This window comes from Amphiura filiformis, chromosome 5 (assembly GCF_039555335.1).
Source record: "Amphiura filiformis chromosome 5, Afil_fr2py, whole genome shotgun sequence".
Taxonomy (NCBI): Eukaryota; Metazoa; Echinodermata; class Ophiuroidea; order Amphilepidida; family Amphiuridae; genus Amphiura; species Amphiura filiformis.
In genome coordinates, this window is record NC_092632.1 from 72,815,953 (window position 1) to 72,836,437 (window position 20,485).

General features: G+C 36.0%; 2 protein-coding genes across 2 annotated transcripts; one reads left to right on the forward strand and one right to left on the reverse strand.

Moving 5' to 3' along the window:
- Positions 1-5,516: 5,516 nt before the first annotated feature.
- On the reverse strand, positions 5,517-13,604 carry LOC140153668 (MAD2L1-binding protein-like). Its single transcript, XM_072176474.1, has 2 exons — positions 13,394-13,604; positions 5,517-7,770 (listed from the first exon to the last, which is right to left on the reverse strand). Exons 1-2 carry the CDS (start codon positions 13,583-13,585, stop codon positions 7,099-7,101), a joined length of 864 nt encoding a protein of 287 aa, XP_072032575.1. The 5' UTR covers positions 13,586-13,604; the 3' UTR covers positions 5,517-7,098.
- A 58-nt stretch (positions 13,605-13,662) lies between these two features.
- Positions 13,663-17,883, forward strand: LOC140153669 (5-hydroxymethyl-dUMP N-hydrolase-like). Its single transcript, XM_072176475.1, has 4 exons — positions 13,663-13,899; positions 15,664-15,723; positions 16,205-16,315; positions 17,404-17,883. The coding sequence occupies exons 1-4, from the start codon at positions 13,749-13,751 to the stop codon at positions 17,514-17,516; spliced, it is 435 nt and encodes a 144-aa protein (XP_072032576.1). The 5' UTR covers positions 13,663-13,748; the 3' UTR covers positions 17,517-17,883.
- Positions 17,884-20,485: the final 2,602 nt, after the last annotated feature.

Consider the following 20,485-nt stretch of genomic DNA (forward strand, 5'->3'; position numbering starts at 1 on the left):
ACTTTTTTTGCAAGCATAAAAGTTTTACCACTTTTAAATGCAAGGACGTTCAGTGCATAATTTTGACATTTTTCAACTAAAACATAGATTTCTCAGAGTTCACTTTTGACAACGTTGCACAAGTTATGTGACAAGATAACTTGTATCATATGTAAGCAAAAGGTTAATTACTTTTGTATAGAGCACATTAAAGTCTTGGGAAGTTTTCTCACTTTTTCAATATATTTGCTTGAAACAAAAAATACACCATTATTATGTCCAACTTTTTGCTGATCAGAGTGACAAACTTGTTTTTTCACTATATCGAAAAAACAAGGCCAATTTCCAAAGAGTAAAAAAATTAATTTCACAATCCACATCTCTCCTCTCAGCTATTTTTTTTTCACAAAAACTGATTTTTTTTGGTATGTTGTCACAAAAAATTGGGACCAAAAAGTATGTTTTTGTGATTTTTCAAAAAAGTGAAATTTTTTGTTTAAATCTGATGCTACCATATGATTCCTTGACTTGTTTGCATTCCAAAAATTTATAGTTTTATATACATTGGACATAACCTTAAGAAATAAATATGTAGTTGGAAATTATGTCCATGTTCTCTTCCATTACTCTCCCCTGAGTGAGGGGGGGGGGGCTGGTCGGTTGCATGGCAAAATAATCCAGCAGTACATTATTATGCCTTCCATGAGTAATACACAAACAGCAAATATGGTGTAGTTGCCGGTACTCTTTGTCTAATCTCTTCTGATCATACATGAAGAGAAAATGTACATAATTTTCAATTTTTTTTGCAATTAAAAAAAAAATTGCATTAAAAAAAGTAAAAATGTTCCAAGGCCTTTATCAAATGCAATTTACAGCTTCAAAAGTAACCCCCCCCCCCAAAAAAAAACAATCTCGACCTACCTACCCTAATTTTTTTTTTCTTATGTTACGCCAATCAAACAATTTTTTAGGGCTTATGTTAGCAATTCCATGAAAGTGGACAACTCACAATCACAAATTATCTGAAGACAATAATACTGAAGTTAACATCCCAAAACAAGTGATTATCTTTTATACTTTTTTTTTTATTAATGGCAATATATCCACTCTAAATCAAAAATATTACAGAATATAGAGCACAGCATACTAATAATTGTTTTAATCTGTTTTCTATTGCCAACAACAATTACTACATAAAGGTGGCAAGTGTGTAGCTCTCTACATCTATGTATTGTGTACTGTGTGTGTGTGTGTGAGGGGGGCTTTGTAAACGTACAAACAAGGACACAAACATTAGAAACTTCTGTGCAACTGATTTGTATAAAACGGGTCAACATCCCCGGTTAGATGCAGCAAATCATAAAAACATGTCTGCATTTGCATAGTTCAATTCAGAGTCTTGTAAAGTTTACATTAGGAGTTTTAGCCTCTGAACATTGATAAGGACCCAAATGTTGTGCAGTAAAAGCATCACAAACGGTGGATCAGTGTGACATTTAAGTTTTACATTAGGAGTTTTAGCCTGTGAACATTGATGAGGACCAAAATCTTGCATCTTGTTTTTTGGTTCACCTTAAAAACAAGTACTGTATAAACCAAATATTTTGGCGTACAGATATTTTTGCATTTCGGCAAATCTTCACTAACATTTTTGTGGGGGGCGGGGATTTTGCTGTTGTAGCTGCTTCATTATCAAGCACATTAGCCAGGGTTTGAATTCGCAGGCCTATGTCAAACCATGAATTGCGTCAAAATAAAACCACCTTGAAAATATTGGCTTATACAGTATATCATTTAACCTAATTTTGATTATTTTTATCATGGTCAATCACAGGCTACCACAAGTCTGCAAGAACCCAATATGTGGGCGCAACATCTAATTTGGTCCTATAGGTATTGATATGGCTCTATCTATCGTACCCTAAACATTTGCATAGTGCCTTTGTTTTTGACTTAAATGAAAAATGGTAACACTATGCAAATGTTAATTATTATGCTTGATACAATTTATTACATCACCAGAGTATGATAAAAAGAGTTATTATCGGTACCTAATCGGACACTCAAGTTTGGTTTTGGTAGGGACGTGCCCAACTCCATCAAAACTTTTTTGAGATATTGGACCCAAAAAACTTATATTTGGAAAATTTTATAGACAAGAAATTTGGGACCTTTAACATTTATATACAGGAAAACATTCAAAATTATCAAAATTTTCCATGGCAAATTTAACCAAAATTGTCTTGGAGTTTTTACAAATTTTCCCAAATATTTTGACAATTTAAGCAGATGTAGATAAATGGCTAAAAATTGGGTGTTTTCCAAAAATTGAGAAATTTTGAAAAAAGGACCCATTCATATAGCAAAATAGGCTTTGAAAAAGGTGTCATTGATATACCAGAAGGCTGAAAATGCTACCCATGTTTGTGGAAGAAGGGTCCAACTCCATGGAGTGGTCATTTGTTAAGTGTACTGAAGTTATTTAGAGAGTGGATTATGGCTCATCTAATCGGACACCAATAGTGTTATAGGACCAAATTAGATGTGGTGCCTTAAAAATTCTTATAAAATTACAACAAAAATCTAACATAATTCTAAAATATCTTACCATATTACAATTTCATTGCATTATACACATGTACATGTAGTTCCAAGGGTGTACATATTTTACATACAGTAATTCAACTTTGTTGAGTGAGAAGGAACAATTAAAGCAAAACAGAATTCTTCTGCCTAGTTCAATTTTATTATACATTGTGTACACATTTACAATGTTTACCATAATACAGTTAACAGTCTGGTTCACTACAACAAAAATATGTCATGGCTGAAATTGTCTGGCAAGCTACCTTGATGATGTGTCTTTTTTCACGGCTGGGCGAGATATGCGAGTATCTCTTCTGGTCAAAAGCAGTCAAAATGGGGAAAAGGGCACCTTAATTGCACAAATGTTACTCAAAATGGGTATCTACTAGCTAAACTCGGCACTAAAATCAGTTGAAATCAAGGTAAAATTCTGGATGAAATTGTTCTAAAAATCTCATCAAAACACATGCCATGCCTTTTCTTCATGAAAACAACTGCATAGTACAGTAAAACCTCATTATAACGAAATCTGATACAAGAAAAACCCTGTTATAAAGAAGTATTTTTTGCCAGAACCAAGATACAAAATTCTTTTGTTATTCATTGTTTTTGACAACCCTGATATAAACCTCGTTTTGGATATTTGAAAGAACCAATTTCTCTGTCCAGCAATGACAACTTCACATGTATAATGAGTTTCCACTGTACTTTTTTGGGTCAAAAGTTTACACTGATGAAAATAGGCTTGCTTTGGGTACTTTTTAAAAGTACTTGTACACGGGTGATATACAACTTGAAATACAAGTGCCCCCCCCCCCAATTGATGGACATTTGCATCTTGAACTATATACCTTTGTCTGGTATTCTCTATATAACATGTCATTTTGACAGATTTTTGCCAGCGAACATATTTTCGTTGCAGACCAGTCTGTTAAAGTTAATAAGGGAATAAAACAAATATTCCATCAAAAATTGTAGGTAATTACTGGATATAGTGTATCCTTTTAAAGCAAATATTTTTGGTTACAAATCACTCTCACACATTCATTATGCTAAATAGGAATATAAAGTCTGCCCAAAAAGTAACGCAGTTATTATAAACACGCCTATAGATTCAGAACTAATAATTGTTTTCACAATATTTCAACATAGAGAGTCAAGGATTTGAACTTTGCCCCTATTTCACGCGGAAATGAGGACAATTTTGATACCCCATTTGTCAAATGTCGTTCAACACAGTAGTGCTTTTACAGAAAAATATCCGAATTTAAAAGTTGCAGTTTACAGCGATCAATGGTTTTATTGCCAGCACTGTAACACATAAAGCCTGTCATTATCTTCACGCTTACTTCAAATCAATACAAATAGCTGCAACTTTTACATTTGGGTGTTTTCCTTTCAAAACACTGCTGTATTGTTAATATTGAACAAAACTGGACAAATTGGGTATCAAATTGCGCAGACCAATCATCCTTCTTTATATGTTGAAATATTTTGAAAAAATGCATTAATTCTGAAGCTATAAAATCCTATTTAAAACAAATATTTTGTTACAAATTGTCACACTTTATGTTGCTAAATAGCGATCACTTTCCTAATTTAAATCTACAGCCAACCTTAGCTGCAGAGTTTTGAAATAAAATAAAATAAAATAAGAAAGCCAAATATAATTTACAGGCCTATAAAAACACAAAATAAATAGAATTCTACACTTTCAAACTCAACTAGCTATCAAAATATTAAAATGATACAATACATGTAGTACTGCTGTTTTTGAAGTCCATGAGCACTGAGCAGCATGCTCTAATTGTCAGCCCCATATCAATATGATGCTTAAGCTGACATCAATTAAACAATTTAATTCAACTACTTTGCACAAATGTGATGCGAATAATATGTGACATGATCTGGTCCATGGAGGCCAAAGGTGGCAAATTTGAAATTGAGATAAAGAAAAAAAATATGGAGTAAAAACAATAAAATACATAAGGAGATACATATCACACAACTCCAGAACTTTAGAACCAAGTATTCTAGACCTTGGGCTGGCCTCTCGAAGCATGGCTGTGGTAAGGCACTTCCTAAGCCATCAGGCTTACGCATAATTGGTCCCATTATACCAGTGCATACAATTTCACATCATACATCACCTACATGTAGTTCTAAAGATAAATCAACAAAATGGATCCACATCAGTAGGGCTAACCTACTGGCTTAGGAAGCCTGACCACTAGCCAAGCTTCGAGAAATTGGACCTTTGTGTTTTCAGTATAGTCTAATAATTCCAGTAACTCAATTTCTGAAAATGGCTCCTTTGGCCTCCATGGACCAGATCGTGTCACATAATAAACTTAAAAACCATGATTTTTAAATTACCATCATGATTTGAAACAAAAAGGAAACCTCATATGGTTCAGGCTTACATTTTACTGTATAATTCAAATTCAATGCAATCTTAGATCTATTCAACCTATCTGGGCTATTCCAGTTGAAATCAACTTATGGAAGACATGACCTAAATCTTCCACACAGGGAGTGCGGATTTTAAATGGGGCTACCTGAATGGGTGACTCCATTTGAATCTACACTCCTGTGTAGGAGATTAAGGTCATGTCTTCCATACCAGGGTTTGATTTAAGGCCAGAGTAATGGAAGACACATTCGTCCATGCCCGAATTTGAGATTTCTTGATATTTATCAACACTAAGATGTATTCTTTCAATTGTAACTGATAAAATACTCGTATTTTTGCTTGATTTATTTCTCTCTTTTCACATGGCTCAAAAGAGTCAAGACAGCTTAGTAAATTGGCGGGAAATTCAGTGAGTCAGAAATGCGAGAATGCAAATATTGTGATTACCTGATTGCGTGATTACCTGGCTATTCGCATAATGATGCGGCGCATCTCTGTTTCAGTTATGTCCAACGCAGTCAATAGTATACATTCGGTATGTTGTTAACGCCAGCAAATGTGGTGTAAACAAAATAAAAATTTGCAGTCAAAATGCCTCTTAAGATTTTTTAATTATTTTGAATTTTGGCGCACTGAAAGCAGACATTATAGATTCATTGGTGCAAAAAGGTGCATATTTAGACCATGCACCAGATACAGCTTTTACAAGCGTGAAAGTCTTACCGTTTTAAAATATAACGACGTTTTGTGCATAATTTTGACAATTGTTTACTAAAACGTCGATTTCTCAGAGTTCACTTTTGACAATATTGCACAATTTTTGTGACAAGATAACTAAAAAAATATGCAAGCAAAAGGTAAACTTTTTGCACTATCGTTTAGAGTACATCAAAGTCTAGGGAAGGTTTTCTAATTTTTTCAAAATATTTGTTTTAAACCAAAATATACACCATTATGTGCAATATTTAGCTTAATATAGAGTGACAAAATTGCTTTCAATATTTCGAAAAAAGAGACGAATTTAAGAAAAATAAAAAAACCTTCCCTAAGTTCATGTCTCTTCCCTAAGTTCATGAAAAGCTAACTGAATTTTTCTTTACTCCAAAAAGATTTTTTTCTAAGTTGTCACAAAAAAATTGGGCTAAAAAAGTGAATTTTTGTAATTTTTTCAAAACAAATTTTGAACAAATCTGACATCACCATGGGATTCCTTGACTCATTTCCTTTCCAAAAATGTATAGTTTTCATTTTTATATACTTTGGACATACAATTCAGAAATAATGATGCTCGAAAAGGTCCCATTACTCTGGCCTTAACTTGTGTCGTGGAGCAAAATGCTCCCCATTTTGGACAACCTGTTACACAAATTTCAGCTTGTATAGCAATTTTTTACAATGTAAACATATGCTAATATTATTTTATAAGAACATCGTCTAAATAAGGTTTTCGCTAAAAATTGCTACGCAAATTTTTCAACGTAAATCGCACCCTGTTCCATAGGGGTGTATGGATTTCAACAGGAATAGCCCATTAGCGCACTTTCCCTATTATTGTGTTTATTATTAGGTTGATTATGGTAAGAAGGACCACCCTTTACTAGTGCTGTCATCAAGAATAGGACCGTTTTAATATCCCATGAATTTTATACAAAAAGATGATTCTTTAAAGTATCACTAACTTAACTAATACATTACCTGGTGGGCACACCTGACACCTTTTTAATTTAGGCTTGGGAATTCCCAAAAGTTTTGGCAAACACTTTGCCTGTCTTCTTTAGGGGCACTGGGAGTTCCCAATTTTTTAATCATTTTATTGTCAAAATGGAAGGAAAATTTTGGTCTGGGTTTGGGGGGGGGGGTGCCATTAATTTCTGGAATAGCCCAATTCCTTTAAACATGATGTTCACAAAGAGACTACCTAAGTAAAAAATACAGTTCACTTTACAACGTAGTTCCTCTGCCCTTAGGCCACAATTGAGAAAGATGTTCATGAAATTTCTGCATTATTTCAAATTATTATAGAATATTTACATTTGGTAGATAAAAATCAACAAAGGTAAAAACATTAGGCATATCTTATAAAATTTCATTTGAATATCATTCCCCAGAAATATAAATCACATCCAAATGTCTGAAGATGATGCTTTTCTCGATGTCTTATCTTTGACACCTTTAATTATCAACGGAGCTTGAAACCACATATGAGTGTCCGGGACATCCGAATCGCTAACGGACAAGGAACTGCAAGCAGCTCCAGCCTTATCTTCTGCTGAATCACTGCTGGTTTCTGAAGACAACTCTGGAATATCATCTGATGATTCCAACCTACCATTCCCTTCCTTTGCCTGCACACTCCCACACTGCACTTCAAACGTATAATGCTGCCCTCTCGCTGGCATCCTAAAATTTGCTTTAGGCTTAAACCATTGTAAACCACTATCCCTGTGCGCAAATACCATCATGTGGGTGCTTGTTAACGGTAACGTTTTAGCGTCTATCAGGTTGTTATTCGTTATCATGGCTCTCATGAATTGTCTCTGGCAGTGTTTGGTGCTAAGCTTTGCATCGTCAGTAACATTACCATGAGTTTGGTCTGTAAATATAATGTGATGGACCTCTTTCGGACTGACGATTGTAGCTCCAAAGATAACAAGGATGTGGGAGACCTTGCACACACAGAAGAGGGAGCCAATATTTTCAATGAGTTCTTCTGTGGATTGAACTAGAGTGGCCCACCTTTTCTGCTCCAAACTGAGAGGCTTTTTAGTTGGCTTGTCCGTATTTCTCCCCTGAAACAAATACAAGATTCATTATGTTATTTTCTTTGTACATCAAGAAATTTAATTTTGCTTTCATTTATCAACACAGTATTGTGAATGCTATAAAAAAAAAAAAGAGGGTAAAAGTTAAAAGTGAAGAAACCTCAACCACACATTGTTTTTTCTATCACACCTTTTGTGTGCAAAATATACCTTGCTGTACCATTCTAATAATACTCCTTTAATAATGTACGGCAAGATTAATATTTCACTGGTTAATGAGCACAATTTTTACTTTTCTTGTACACATGTATGTTCAATTTTCTGTTGATGATTTTTAAACTTAAAAGTTTGATTCAAGTTAATCTTGATAATGCAATTCTATCTTTGAGTACAAATGTTGCCTAGTATTTTTTAAACAGTTTAACACTTATTTGAAATTCCATTTCAGCAACTGTTATGCTCGGCAGCTGTATTGTAATTATCTGATTAACAAGAGTAACAACAATATCGTCGGCCGTATCACATACTGACGTATTCGACATTTTTAACATTTTTGAGAAAATTGGTATGTTAGTTTGTTATGTTCTACTCTATATATCCACCAAAAACCATGCCTCAAAGTGGCTTAATTAGTAAGATATTACTTAATTTATTTTTGTCGTATTTACAAAACCTTGAAATGTCTGTATCACATAACGACGTATTTGCCGATCACCTATACTGCGCAAGCCCAGTATATCGTATCTGCAATTCGAAGAATTTGCCGTTTCACATACTGGCGTATTTGCGCGGCGTATTTGCGCTGACTTTGTCATTACACGATAAAAATCGCTGTTTAGTCCTTTTCACATACTGGCGTATTTGCGCAACTGTTTCACATACTGACGTATTTGCGCGACGTATTTGTCACTTGAACAGCGAAATTGTCATTAGTCCTTTTCACATAGTGACGTATTTTATTTAATATTGATTTTTTGCAGAATAAGTTATGCTCTGATAGTGATAAGTGAATTATATTGAAAACATACTATATTTGCATTACTGTTAACCTGGTTTTAATCGACAATAATGTTTTAATCAAGATTATGCAGCAAATGAAAATCGCTAGATTTTCAAGTTCGATTTTCTCGAAATGCGTATTTTGCAAATACGTCAGTATGTGATACAGCCGACGATATGTAAGCATCTTCTCAACTCATATTGAAACCAAGGAGTTTGCTACAAAAGAACAAATAGATCTTGCTTCTTAAAATATTAAGGACTCTGGACTTGGATGGCACAGACTCGGACTGGGATGGCAAAGACTCAGGACTTGGATGGCAAGGACTCAGATGGCAAGGACTTGGACGGCAAGGACTCAGACTCGGATGGCAAGAACTCGGACTTGGATAGCAAGGACTCGGGCTCAGATGGCAAGGACTCAGATGGCAAGGACTCAAGATGCGGCTAGAAAGGACTCAGATGGCAAGGACTCAGACTCAGATAGCAAGGACTCAGGATGCTGATAGAAAGGACTCAGATGGCAAGGACTCAGACTCAGATAGCAAGGACTCTGATGGCAAGAACTCAAGGATGCGGATAGCAAGGAATTGGACATGGATGGCAAGGACTCTGGACTCGGATGGCAAGGACTTGGCACTCGTATGGCAAAGACTCAACAAGGCCTACCCAACACAGCGCATTTACATTGTAAGACCATTATGGTGACACTCGGCCAGTAATAATATAAGCTCTTTACTGCACTATTCAATTAATTTAAAAGGTACTGGTACCATTTAAGTTTTATAATTAAGCTCTTTACGGACTGCACTATTCAATTAATTTAAAAGGTACTGGTACCATTTAAGTTTTATAATTAAGCTCTTTACGGATTGCACTATTCAATTAAGGTGGTACGAAAGGCAAAATCAAGTTGCTCTGATTGAGATTAAAATAGACTTGTTGCAGAGAGATATGCAAAATAATCTTAATTCTAAAATTTGAGCCGTCGGACAAGCGGTTTTGAGATATTGCTGTTGAAAGATTCTTTGTATTCTATTGTTTTTGCCAATATATTGATGAAGTTAATGAAGAAATTGGCAAAACTGTGCTCATTAATATTAATTTTTTTTTTTATTTTCCCAATATTTTATGAATAAACCTTCATACTACTTTTACCTTTAAGAATTTTGAGCTGAAACTTTGCCAATGTGTCTCTATGACCTAAACCATTAACATGTGATTTTCCCGCAAATCTAATTTGCATATTTGCATAATTAATTAGCCTTAAGTATAATGCCAATTAATTATGCAAATATGCAAATTAGAAAGGAAAATCACATGGTAATGACTCAGACTCATAGAAACACATTGGCAAAGTTTCATGTCAAAATCATATAAAATAAAAGTAGTATGAAGGTTTATTCATAAGATATTGGTATAATATTGGCAAACATGAATATTCATGAGCACATTTTGCCAATTTTCCTCATTAACTTCATCAATATATTACAAAAAAAGCGAATACAAAGTAAACTAAAACATGCATATCTTGACAACCGTATGTCCGATTTTCAATTAAACAAAAACTATTTTGCTCAGTGTATTTAGCTTAACTTATTCAATCTATTCAAATGGTTCTAAATTCAGTTTCTGTTTTCCAGAAACATCGTTTCGAACCCCCTTAATTTAAAAGGTACTGGTACCATTTAAGTTTTATAATTAAGCTCTTTACGGACTGTACTATTCAATTAATTTTAAAAGGTACTGGTACCATAAGTTTTTATGTCATTAATAATTCAAGGTTGCTCTCTGACTCTGAATTTTCTGTTGTTGGCCACATAATTGAATGGGATTTTAAAGAAAGGCAACTTTAAAGCTTTTAAGACATCATAAAATGTGAAGCATATGATCATTACTCCAGAAGTATACGGTACATGTAGCCACGAATTTGCTCACTGATAGTTTCACATTTGAGGCTAGAGTCCATTTCTATCAAAATCTAATAGAAATCAATGAAGCATGACACTGTGTAAGGCAATGAATGGATGTTCAGAAGTAAACACAGCCAATCACGACAGGTGATTGCATCAAAAATGTTATTAAAATTGCACTAATTTTTAGAATGAAGAAGGGATAAGCTAAGGCCAAGAATTCTCCGCGTTGCGGAAATTCCGCAAAAATCATGGAATTCAGAGGTAAAGCGGAAAACGTATAAATTTCTGAGAAAAAAATTTAAAAAATAAGCAAAAATGACCTGGAAAAAGAAAAAAAAATACAATTTTCACAGCTCAAGTATCTCACAATCCTTTGCGCGCAGACTAAAATAGCTCTTGGGGCTTTCCCGACCTTTTGAACATGACTCAGACACATGCATTGTGCTGCTACTCGCTGGATTCTTGTGAAATTTCATTATGTCAGAAATGTGCTAAAATTTCAAAGCGGAGAAAAGTGGAATTTGGCATTTGTAAAGCAGAAAATTCTTGGCTTTAGGATAAGCAAAGAAAATGGCTGAAGCGGGATTCCACCCGCCAATCTCTGGTTTGCGAGACCAGTGCTGTACCATAGATCTGTGCTATTCAGCACTACATGTATGATAGCCGGAGATCCCAATTACGGTACCAAAATATTTGCCCAGACACTGGTCAGAGTCATATATTTGCCCAGACACTGGTCAGAGTCACAGTGCTGTTGTGTAGCCGGGGATCACGCCCACATAGAATGTTCATATGCAAATGCAATAACGTGCTCTAAAAGATTGAGATTTTGTCTAGCTTTGAATTTGCACATAAAAGTTACGCATTCGAGGCTAGAGCCCAATTTAATTTTGAAATTTAGTGCAGAATTTTTTTTTACACTGTGTCATGCTTCATTGATTTTACCCCGAAACTTCATGTCCTGCTCTTTCCTACACGTACCCTGAATGAATACCCTCACACAAAGGTCATGAATGGGATATTAGAAAAAAGGGGCACTGGCAGGGTACTTTGTGACTCACTTTCACAAAGCAAAATATGGTGTTTCGGACTCCGTTCCCGATATTCACGATTGAGCCACATGAAGTCCGCATGATCATGATGATACACAACGTTAAACGGCGATCGTTTCAGTCACAATTCTGATCATTTTGCTCTTCAAATGTGCTCGAAATTAGCACTGATGTAGCAGAAATATGATACTTCTTATCATAATCTGAGCAGGGACTGCCTTTTGAGGAGAGCCTGAGCAATCACTCTCTACTGCTCTCCTTAAATCTGATATAGGAGAGTGATTTTTAGCTCTCCTTAGTTGATCATTCTCTCCTTACATTCTATTGTAAATGCTCTAAATAGCTCCCCTTGAAGGTTCCAGAAGAGCTATTTAATGCTCTCCTGCAAATTTCAAAAGACAGTCCCTGTCTGAGGAAAGGTAGGAACTTTAGGAAGTGAGAATTTAGTTATATTTTTTATGTGTGTGCCCTTTCATTAATTGCTCCCGGCAAAGTACAGACTTTCGTATCGGAGACGTCAGTGGAAATTGTAGTGACAAAGACCGAGTGTTTTGGGCTACAATGTATAGTTGTATACATCAATTTGTAAGAAAGCGATGAAGCATGGCATGGTGTAAAAATATGGATGTTCGACCATGACGGGTGTTTGCATCACAAAGTTTTTAACATTTCACTTCCAACTCAATTTTTATGGACCGTTTGCTCTAGCATTTGTTAGGCAAATATTTTTTAATTTCTTTTGTGTCGGAGCTGTGTGGATCGCGTACACGAGATAAACAATAACATGGATTGGCTGATCAACAGTCTTGACAACAAGACGGTTTACCCATTGGTCATCGGGACCAACCCAACATATAACCGGGCAACAGAACAAAAAGTCAAAAAGTGTCAATGCTGATCTACATTGTAGCAAATATTGAATAGATAGCACTATCAGTGGACTCTAGCCTCAAATGTAAAGCAATCTAGCCCTAGAACTCTGGCCATAGTATCTGTTTTTACTTCTACTAGGGCCAGAGCCACTTACATGTACATTGAAATTTGTAGAGCATGCTTGAACGATCCAGTACCGGTACAAAAGTTAAAAGCATTTCAATGCTTGATCGAACCAATACAAATGTGTGTCAGGTCGCTATAATAAACATGATAAAACGTAACCCACTTGAGAACACACAATCGCTGGACATTTCTAAAGATACATTTATACTCAATCGCTTTTGCAGAAAACTGAGTCACACACATGATCAGTGTACTAAATCGCCGTTGTATAATGCATGCTGAGCATGAGCACGATTCGCTGTTTTTCAAAAGCGACGCATAGGCCTATATTTGACACCCTCTGTCGGTCAACGTTCACTAAAATTACACACATAAACTTGTGCATTTGTAAACGACAATGATTCAGTCTGATGATAAGTAACTCATGAAAATAAACACAGCTTTACACAATAAAATGACTAATTTACATAGTCATAGACCCTGTTCACATTAGAAAATTTTCTTCTTTCGACGAACCTCGAACGAAGATCGTTTTTTCGACGAACAGTGTCATGCTTCAGCGAATCCGACTACATTTTGAATGCTGCGGTCTCTAGCCTAGAATGTGAAGCTATCGGTGAGCAAATTCTTGGCTAGACTTCTCGAGCAAGTCAGTTATAAATCATAAACATTTTGTAAGCTTACCTCACATTCCTGCCGTTGTTGGAATTTCAACTGTTCAAAAGGCAGTGGAATCTGTTGTCTTTGGAACATTAAATACTTCAAAGTCTCAACGACAAGTCTGGCTTTACTGTGTGGCGCAACTACACCATGAAGAGGGATTTTACAGTAATAATTTTCCGCCGTTTTCTTGGGAAACTTGCGTACGGCAGCCATCGTAGCGAAATAAATTCATTTCCGGTATTTTCAATTTTACCGCTGCGGTCATATGACTGATCATGTGACCAGACACGTTGTAAACAAAAAACAAGAAAACACGTGTGCCAAACAGACTGCCCGCGAATGCAGATTAGCCTCTGAATTTAACAATCATTTCAGGATGAGTTTAAAGATTTATTTTTGTGGCAGCATCCGTGGAGGTCGACAGGATGGAGATCTGTATGCTAAGCTCATTAAACAACTTCAGAGTTATGGCACAGTTCTTACTGAACACGTTGGAGACAAAAACGTATTGACAGATTCTGAAAAAGGTAAGCTTAAACTAGTCGGGATTATGCTCTTTCAGTTTCTCACGCGTTTGAACGGGAATTGGATTGCGTACTTTTTCGATGTCTAGTGAGCAAATTTCTTCAATATTTTGAGAAAATGATGTCAAATTTTCTATTCTATATTGTTTGGTAATAATGTCTTTTGCCAATAGTATGTTTAAAGTTGTAATTTTGTGTTTTTGATCGCAAAGATCGGATATTTTCGTTCCCGATTCGAATTCTGAACCCTTCGCAAGGAGCGAAGCCGATTTCAACAGAACTTTGACGATAATTTTGCCTTTTGGACACTAAAATGCATTCGATCCTTAATTTTGTTTCAACCGAGTCTTAAATTAGCAAGCACAACAAGGTTGGTACCACTTTTATATACATTGATAAAATTTTAAAGATTTTTTTTCAAGTTTCTAACCGGCGCAAATCGTTAAGTGTGTATTTCCCATTGACATCCAAAATGGGAAATACGAGTCTGATGGACATAGGAACGGCGTCCATGAGACTCAGCGAGTCTAGCTTAAACATGTTTAGGTATACCCATAGCCCGAGGTACTCACACCTCCGTCACTATGATTTCCGCTGGCCTTCTCCGTACGAAGGTCTGAGACTCCTGAGCATATCTGGTCCTAGTCTGAATAATCAGACCCAGAACAAAATATTAATTTCTGATATAATCCTGTTCTGGGTCTGAACTGTTTCCATATGAAATCTTGATGGCAAATAGGACAAAAGAAGCACATCATGGTTCTACTTGACTGCCTTTTAATCCCTATTCATGTTACGTGAATCACGCTATACAAATCTTTAATTTAATTTACACACCCAGGTTTTTGAATTTACACACCCAAAACTACCTAAGGGGCTGTTCAATAATTATAATAATTAAAATTTCCGAACGGCTCGCCAAAAATCGCTTGCCCCCCCTCTCGGCCCGCACCCCCCCTTGTGCATGCCAAATTTTTGGGATCCCAATTTACAAACCTTAAATGTCTAGATACATGTCGCGAGCGCAGCGAGCAGGAAAATTTGCATATATTTAAGCGTTTCCATACTGTTTTCCTAAGCCTTTTTAGAGCGTTTTATTTAAAAGGTGCCATATGAATGTATGCCAAAAATAACGCACCCACCCCTCTTGGATGGCCAAAAATGCTTGCCCCCCTTTTGGCTGCCAAAATTTCTTACCCCAATTTTACCCTCCCCAGGGCTCATAATTATTGCACAGCCCCTAAAGACCTTGTTCATATCTTTTAATGTTTACACCACAACTTGCATTGACAATTTATGGCCTTTTTTACTAGTAGGAGAAATCTTGGTATAAATACCTTCATGGTAAAAATATTTTAATAAAAATTAAGTGCATTAGGGATGTGTTTTAACAGAATATTGTATGGTGTGTCTGTATAGCACAGTAAGTGTTGATGAAATGACCAATATTTTGTAAATGATGAAATGCTGGAAAATAATGAATATAAATAAAATAGTTGCCTCATTATGGTTTGAAAAAAATGTTACGATAAACATTTAACTAACTTCCACTTTCATTAGCCTATATTAAATGTGCTAATAACACTTCTTAAACACTTCTTCGAGACCTGGGCTCCCCCCCGACTTTTGAAAACCTGTACAGGCCACTGATGGCGGATCACAAAGGCAAAGCCTTATTTTTACATACCATTGCTTCATGGGGTGGGGGCTTATATCATACAGGCCTACTGAGCAAAATCAATTAAATTCAGTTTTCTTTTTTCACAGGTACGATGTCAGAGAAAGATATCCATGACAGAGATGTAGCATGGCTCACAGAATGTGATGGTAAGAATATGGCAGTTTTAGGTCAGATTTCTTGAAGCTTGGCTAGTGGTTAGGCTTCCTAATCCAGCAGGCTAGCCCTAAAATGTGGATCCATTTTACTGATTTATCTTTCCAGGTGATGTATCGCCAGCAGCCCAGGATTTTTTCTCGGAAGTCTGGGTGTCTCAGAGGTGCTTTCAGAGTTATCGCCAAAAAACGGCTGATTTTACATGATTTTTAACAAAGTGCGGAGGGCTTCAGCACCCAAAGCCCCGGACACGCCACTGTTTATGATGTGAATTGTAAGCACTGGTATAGGACTAATTGGGCTTGAGCCTGATGGCTTAGGAAGTCTGACCACTAGGGAAACCTGTTATAAGAGCCTTATTCATTTTGAAGAATAGAAAGGATCATGTATAAATACAAATTACAATTGTAATAATGTAAATATTTACCGGGATATTTACCTTATAATATTGGTTTTCGTACATTTACTTCACAGCCGTGGTAGCAGAAGTCACTCAGGTATCACTTGGCGTTGGGTATGAGATTGGAAGAGCTGTTGCTATGAACAAGAAGATTCTTTGTCTCTACAGGCCTCAACCTGATAAACGTAAGTACTGATAAGGCAAAAAAAAAATCAAGTTTGTTTCCTGTAGCGGCGCATTTTGAAAATTTTTGACAACTCATGTGCAGCATTTGAAAAAAAATTTCACTTACAAAGAAAAAAAAAGGAAAAAAAAATGCAAAAAATAACATAAAACACTACTGGAGTAAACATTTACACATTACACAACAAATAAACAATAGAAATATTCTTGAATATGAAAAAATATGATTTTTTTTTTGTCGGAGAAACCCACTGTAAATTCCCATTTTGTTTTCCATTTCAAGACATGGATTTAAGACATGGATTTAAAAAACAAAAACAAAAAAAAACGCATTTCGCATTTTACTTTTTGAACCTGCTACAGGAAACAAACATGTTTTTTTTTTGGCCTAATCCGTCATAAATGCAATCAAATAACGACATAAAACACATCTAGATTTGTTAGGATGACCCTTCTCTCCCTGCCTAAAACATAATCATGAAATGTTGAAAATGTATCAGCTGGAGCATTAATAGTTGACCCAGCTTTTCCCCAAATGTAATACTAATCACACATCCTTTCCTCCTCAAACAAAACTAGTTACATTTATAGGATGTTACCCATCATTTGGTCTGTTCCCTAACCCCCTCAGGGTGGTTGGGTTGGAGGTGCCCTACATGTATGTGTTACCCACCCCTTACAGGTCAGGGGAGGCACTCAGTTTGATAGTCGCTTGTCTCATGGGTGTGGCAATTTTTAAGCAAATCATGCATAATTATTTGGACCTCTACCACCAATTTGCCAACATACTTTGTCATATTGAGTCACATACTGTACTGTACACATCGTATATCATAAAAGGGGCTGTTGACAGCCAGAAAGTACATCACAGCAGCCTATGGGGCACCATATGTGTAACTGACATTTTGAAAATAAGCTTTATTTGTGGATTATATACTGAACCATACCCCAGGGATGTAAGTTTTTTTATTTGAAGTCCAGATGTACGCAATTTCCTTTACTTTCAGCCTGTTTTAAGGGCATTCTCACATTTCATTTTCACACTGTTTTTCAGGCTTAATTCCCATTTCATTCTTAATCTCTTTCTCAGGATTATCTGCCATGATAGCTGGTGCATATGACGACTCATTCTCTGTACACAATTATAAGGAGGAAGAGGCTGCTGGTATATTCAAGGATTTCTTTGCCAAAATATCGTCATAGGCAATAGCACTGGTATCAACCAAATATACATCTAATGGTATTCATGTTGTCTAAACCTATGTGCTGAACTAGTAGGAGACAGTCTGTTAAGGGGGTACTACACCCCTGCCCAATTTTGTGCCTATTTTTGCATTTTTCTCAAAAATTATAGCACTTTGGTGACAAGTGAGATATGTATATTATAGGGGCAAGGACTACAATTACTGCACTGGAAATTTTATTTCAGCACAGACAACAGTTGTGGAGTTACAGTCAAAAATGAGGAAAACCAATATTTGATCAATAAATCAATAACTACTTGCCTTGAGTTGCTGAATTTTCAGTGCAGTAGTTGTAGTCCTTGCCCCTATAATATACATAGCTTACTTGTCACCAATGTCCTATAATTTTTGAGAAAAATGAAAATGCAAAAATAGGCATAAAATTGGCCAGGGGTGTAGTACCCCCTTAAAGTCACAGAATTAGAGAATGAGATCCAGGACTCGCTTGCCATCTTGATACAGGGGGTATTCGGTTTCCCTCGGAATGCGCTCGAGGCATTCGATGTCATGCAAGCGCGACATGGACGATGGGCATATTTGAGAGACGCACTTGATGCGACCTGCATGCGAATACCATGTCGCTTCAGATGAGACGCAGAATTGCTTTCGTTTGTCTTTGGCAAGAATCCAAATACCACCAATTTTCTCCCAATAGCTGATGGAGCAAAATTATTGTATGTGGCGGTATAGGGAGTCCCGGTTCCCCCGGTTCTCCCGGTTCTCCTTCCCTAATTCTGTGGTCAAAGTAGAAATGTTTGTTCTGTATTCAATTTTCACATCCTTTGAGGGCAAATGTTTTTTGAAATGAAAACCATCTTTAATGTGAATGTGTTGCATAAATGAAAGAAATCTTACATTCTCAAAATTGAAAATAAATTTACATGATTTTAGACAAAGATATAAATAAAAACTGGTGCAAAATTACCACTCATAGAAAATGTTCAAGGTTGGTGGCTATTGTATAGAGAAAGTTTTCAATACAACAGATTTAAACAGCTGAGCTTACTATATCCACAAGATTTTTATCACCATCATCTGGGCATTTTTACCACTCCAGTTCAAAGATACCAGCTTCTGGATGTTGGGCTGGCAATTCCCTCTATTGTTTACTTATGTGCTGGAGACACAGGAGAGAGTAAACAGAGAGCGTATCATCAGTCAAAGTCCCCGTGTATTGTATACGGTGAGTTCTCGCATATTCATGAGGGCTGATTGTTCAATCTCGCTGTGTCAAACAATCATGCCAGCGCTGTGTGCGATAGACCATGAAAATACGCGGTAATTACGTAACAGTCTCGCCTGTCGCATTTCATGGAACAATCGGCCCTCATTATCAGATGATGCGGAGACTTTGACTGGTGGTACGGGCTCTGTTTTCTCTCTCCTCTGTGGCTGGAGATAACTTGTAGAACTCAAACCAAACTGGTATATTTCATTGGATGTTATTTTAATTACTTTTCTCTACAACAAACCAAATCATACCATTTTTTATGTTATCCATATGCAGCTGTAATGTCAGTTTTACAGAGTGTTATGGGTGTGTGCTGAGGAAGTCGTCAGTGGCGGTGCCAAGAATTTTTTTCTGGATGGGGGAAAATTAAGTGAATTTCAGGAGGGGCAAAATCAACAAATTTTGATTTCAGGAGGGGGGGCAAAATCAACAAATTTTCTACAAAGTTGAGGTTTTGTAAGTTTGGGTGTACACGGGGGGATTTTCAAGACTCAAGAAGTGTAAAATATTTTGTCATGTAGAGAGAGATTATATTTTGGTATTTTTTAAGAAAGTACAAAAAGTACATCATATGTGTAAATTTAACAATGTATAACAATTAACATTCCTACAAAACATTTGAAGGGCTGTAAAATATTATGTGAATAATAAATGAGTTAAATTACTTGGATGCATTTTTGCATACAGAATCCATTCCAAACAAAACCCTTTTCAGCTGTAATAATTGTATGGCCAGTGGAAAAAAAAATAAGGGCTTTCCACTGATTTGATACCAAAATCCTTATTTTAAGAAAAGAGGGGTGATGCTGTAATAACCATTAATGTATTCTATTGTTTAAGGGGTACTACATTGGTCCAATTTGTGCCTATTTTTGCATTTTTCTCAAAATTATAGCGCATTAGGGACAAGTAAGATATGTATATTATAGGGGGAAGGACTACAACTAATTCACCGGTAATTTTATTTCTGCACAGACAACAGTTCTGGAGTTACAGTCAAAAATGAGGGAAAACCAATATTTGATCAATAAATCAATAACTACTTGCTGAATTTTCAGTGCAGTAGTTGTAGTCCTTGCCCCTATAACATACATATCTTACTTGTCACCAATGTGCTATAATTTTTTAGAAAAATGCAAAACTGGGCACAAAATTGGGCAGGGGTGTAGTACCCCTTAAAAGAATTGGGTTAATTCTTTACAGCAAATAAACTGACAGGGTGAATACTTTCAATAAAATATGATATTTCAAACTTTACAGATCTTAAACTTGGTTGTGTGTGTGAAATTGGTGTTGTGTTTAGAGTTTCTTGGAGGACAAAATGCAAAGTGCAAAATATTATGGAGTTCATGTGCAAGCCCCTGAAAATAATTATATCATTTAAAGAGAATTTATGATTTGTATCTTTTCAAAGTCACACTACCATGGTCAACCTCATAAACTCAAATTCATGACTGTTGGGTTGAGGGTCAAAAATTGCACAAAAGTCTTGATTAATGAATGTTAGACAGAAAGAATGAACAGTTTACCAACCCAAAGTGTTACAATTAAACAAGACAACAAATAAATACAAATCCCGACTGGCACACAACCCAACTTGAAAAAAAAAATGTTGGGTTGGTAAACTGTTCATGAAGCTTTTGATTGGATCATTGATTCGCACCTATTCCATAAGTTGATTTTGGTGTCACTGAAAC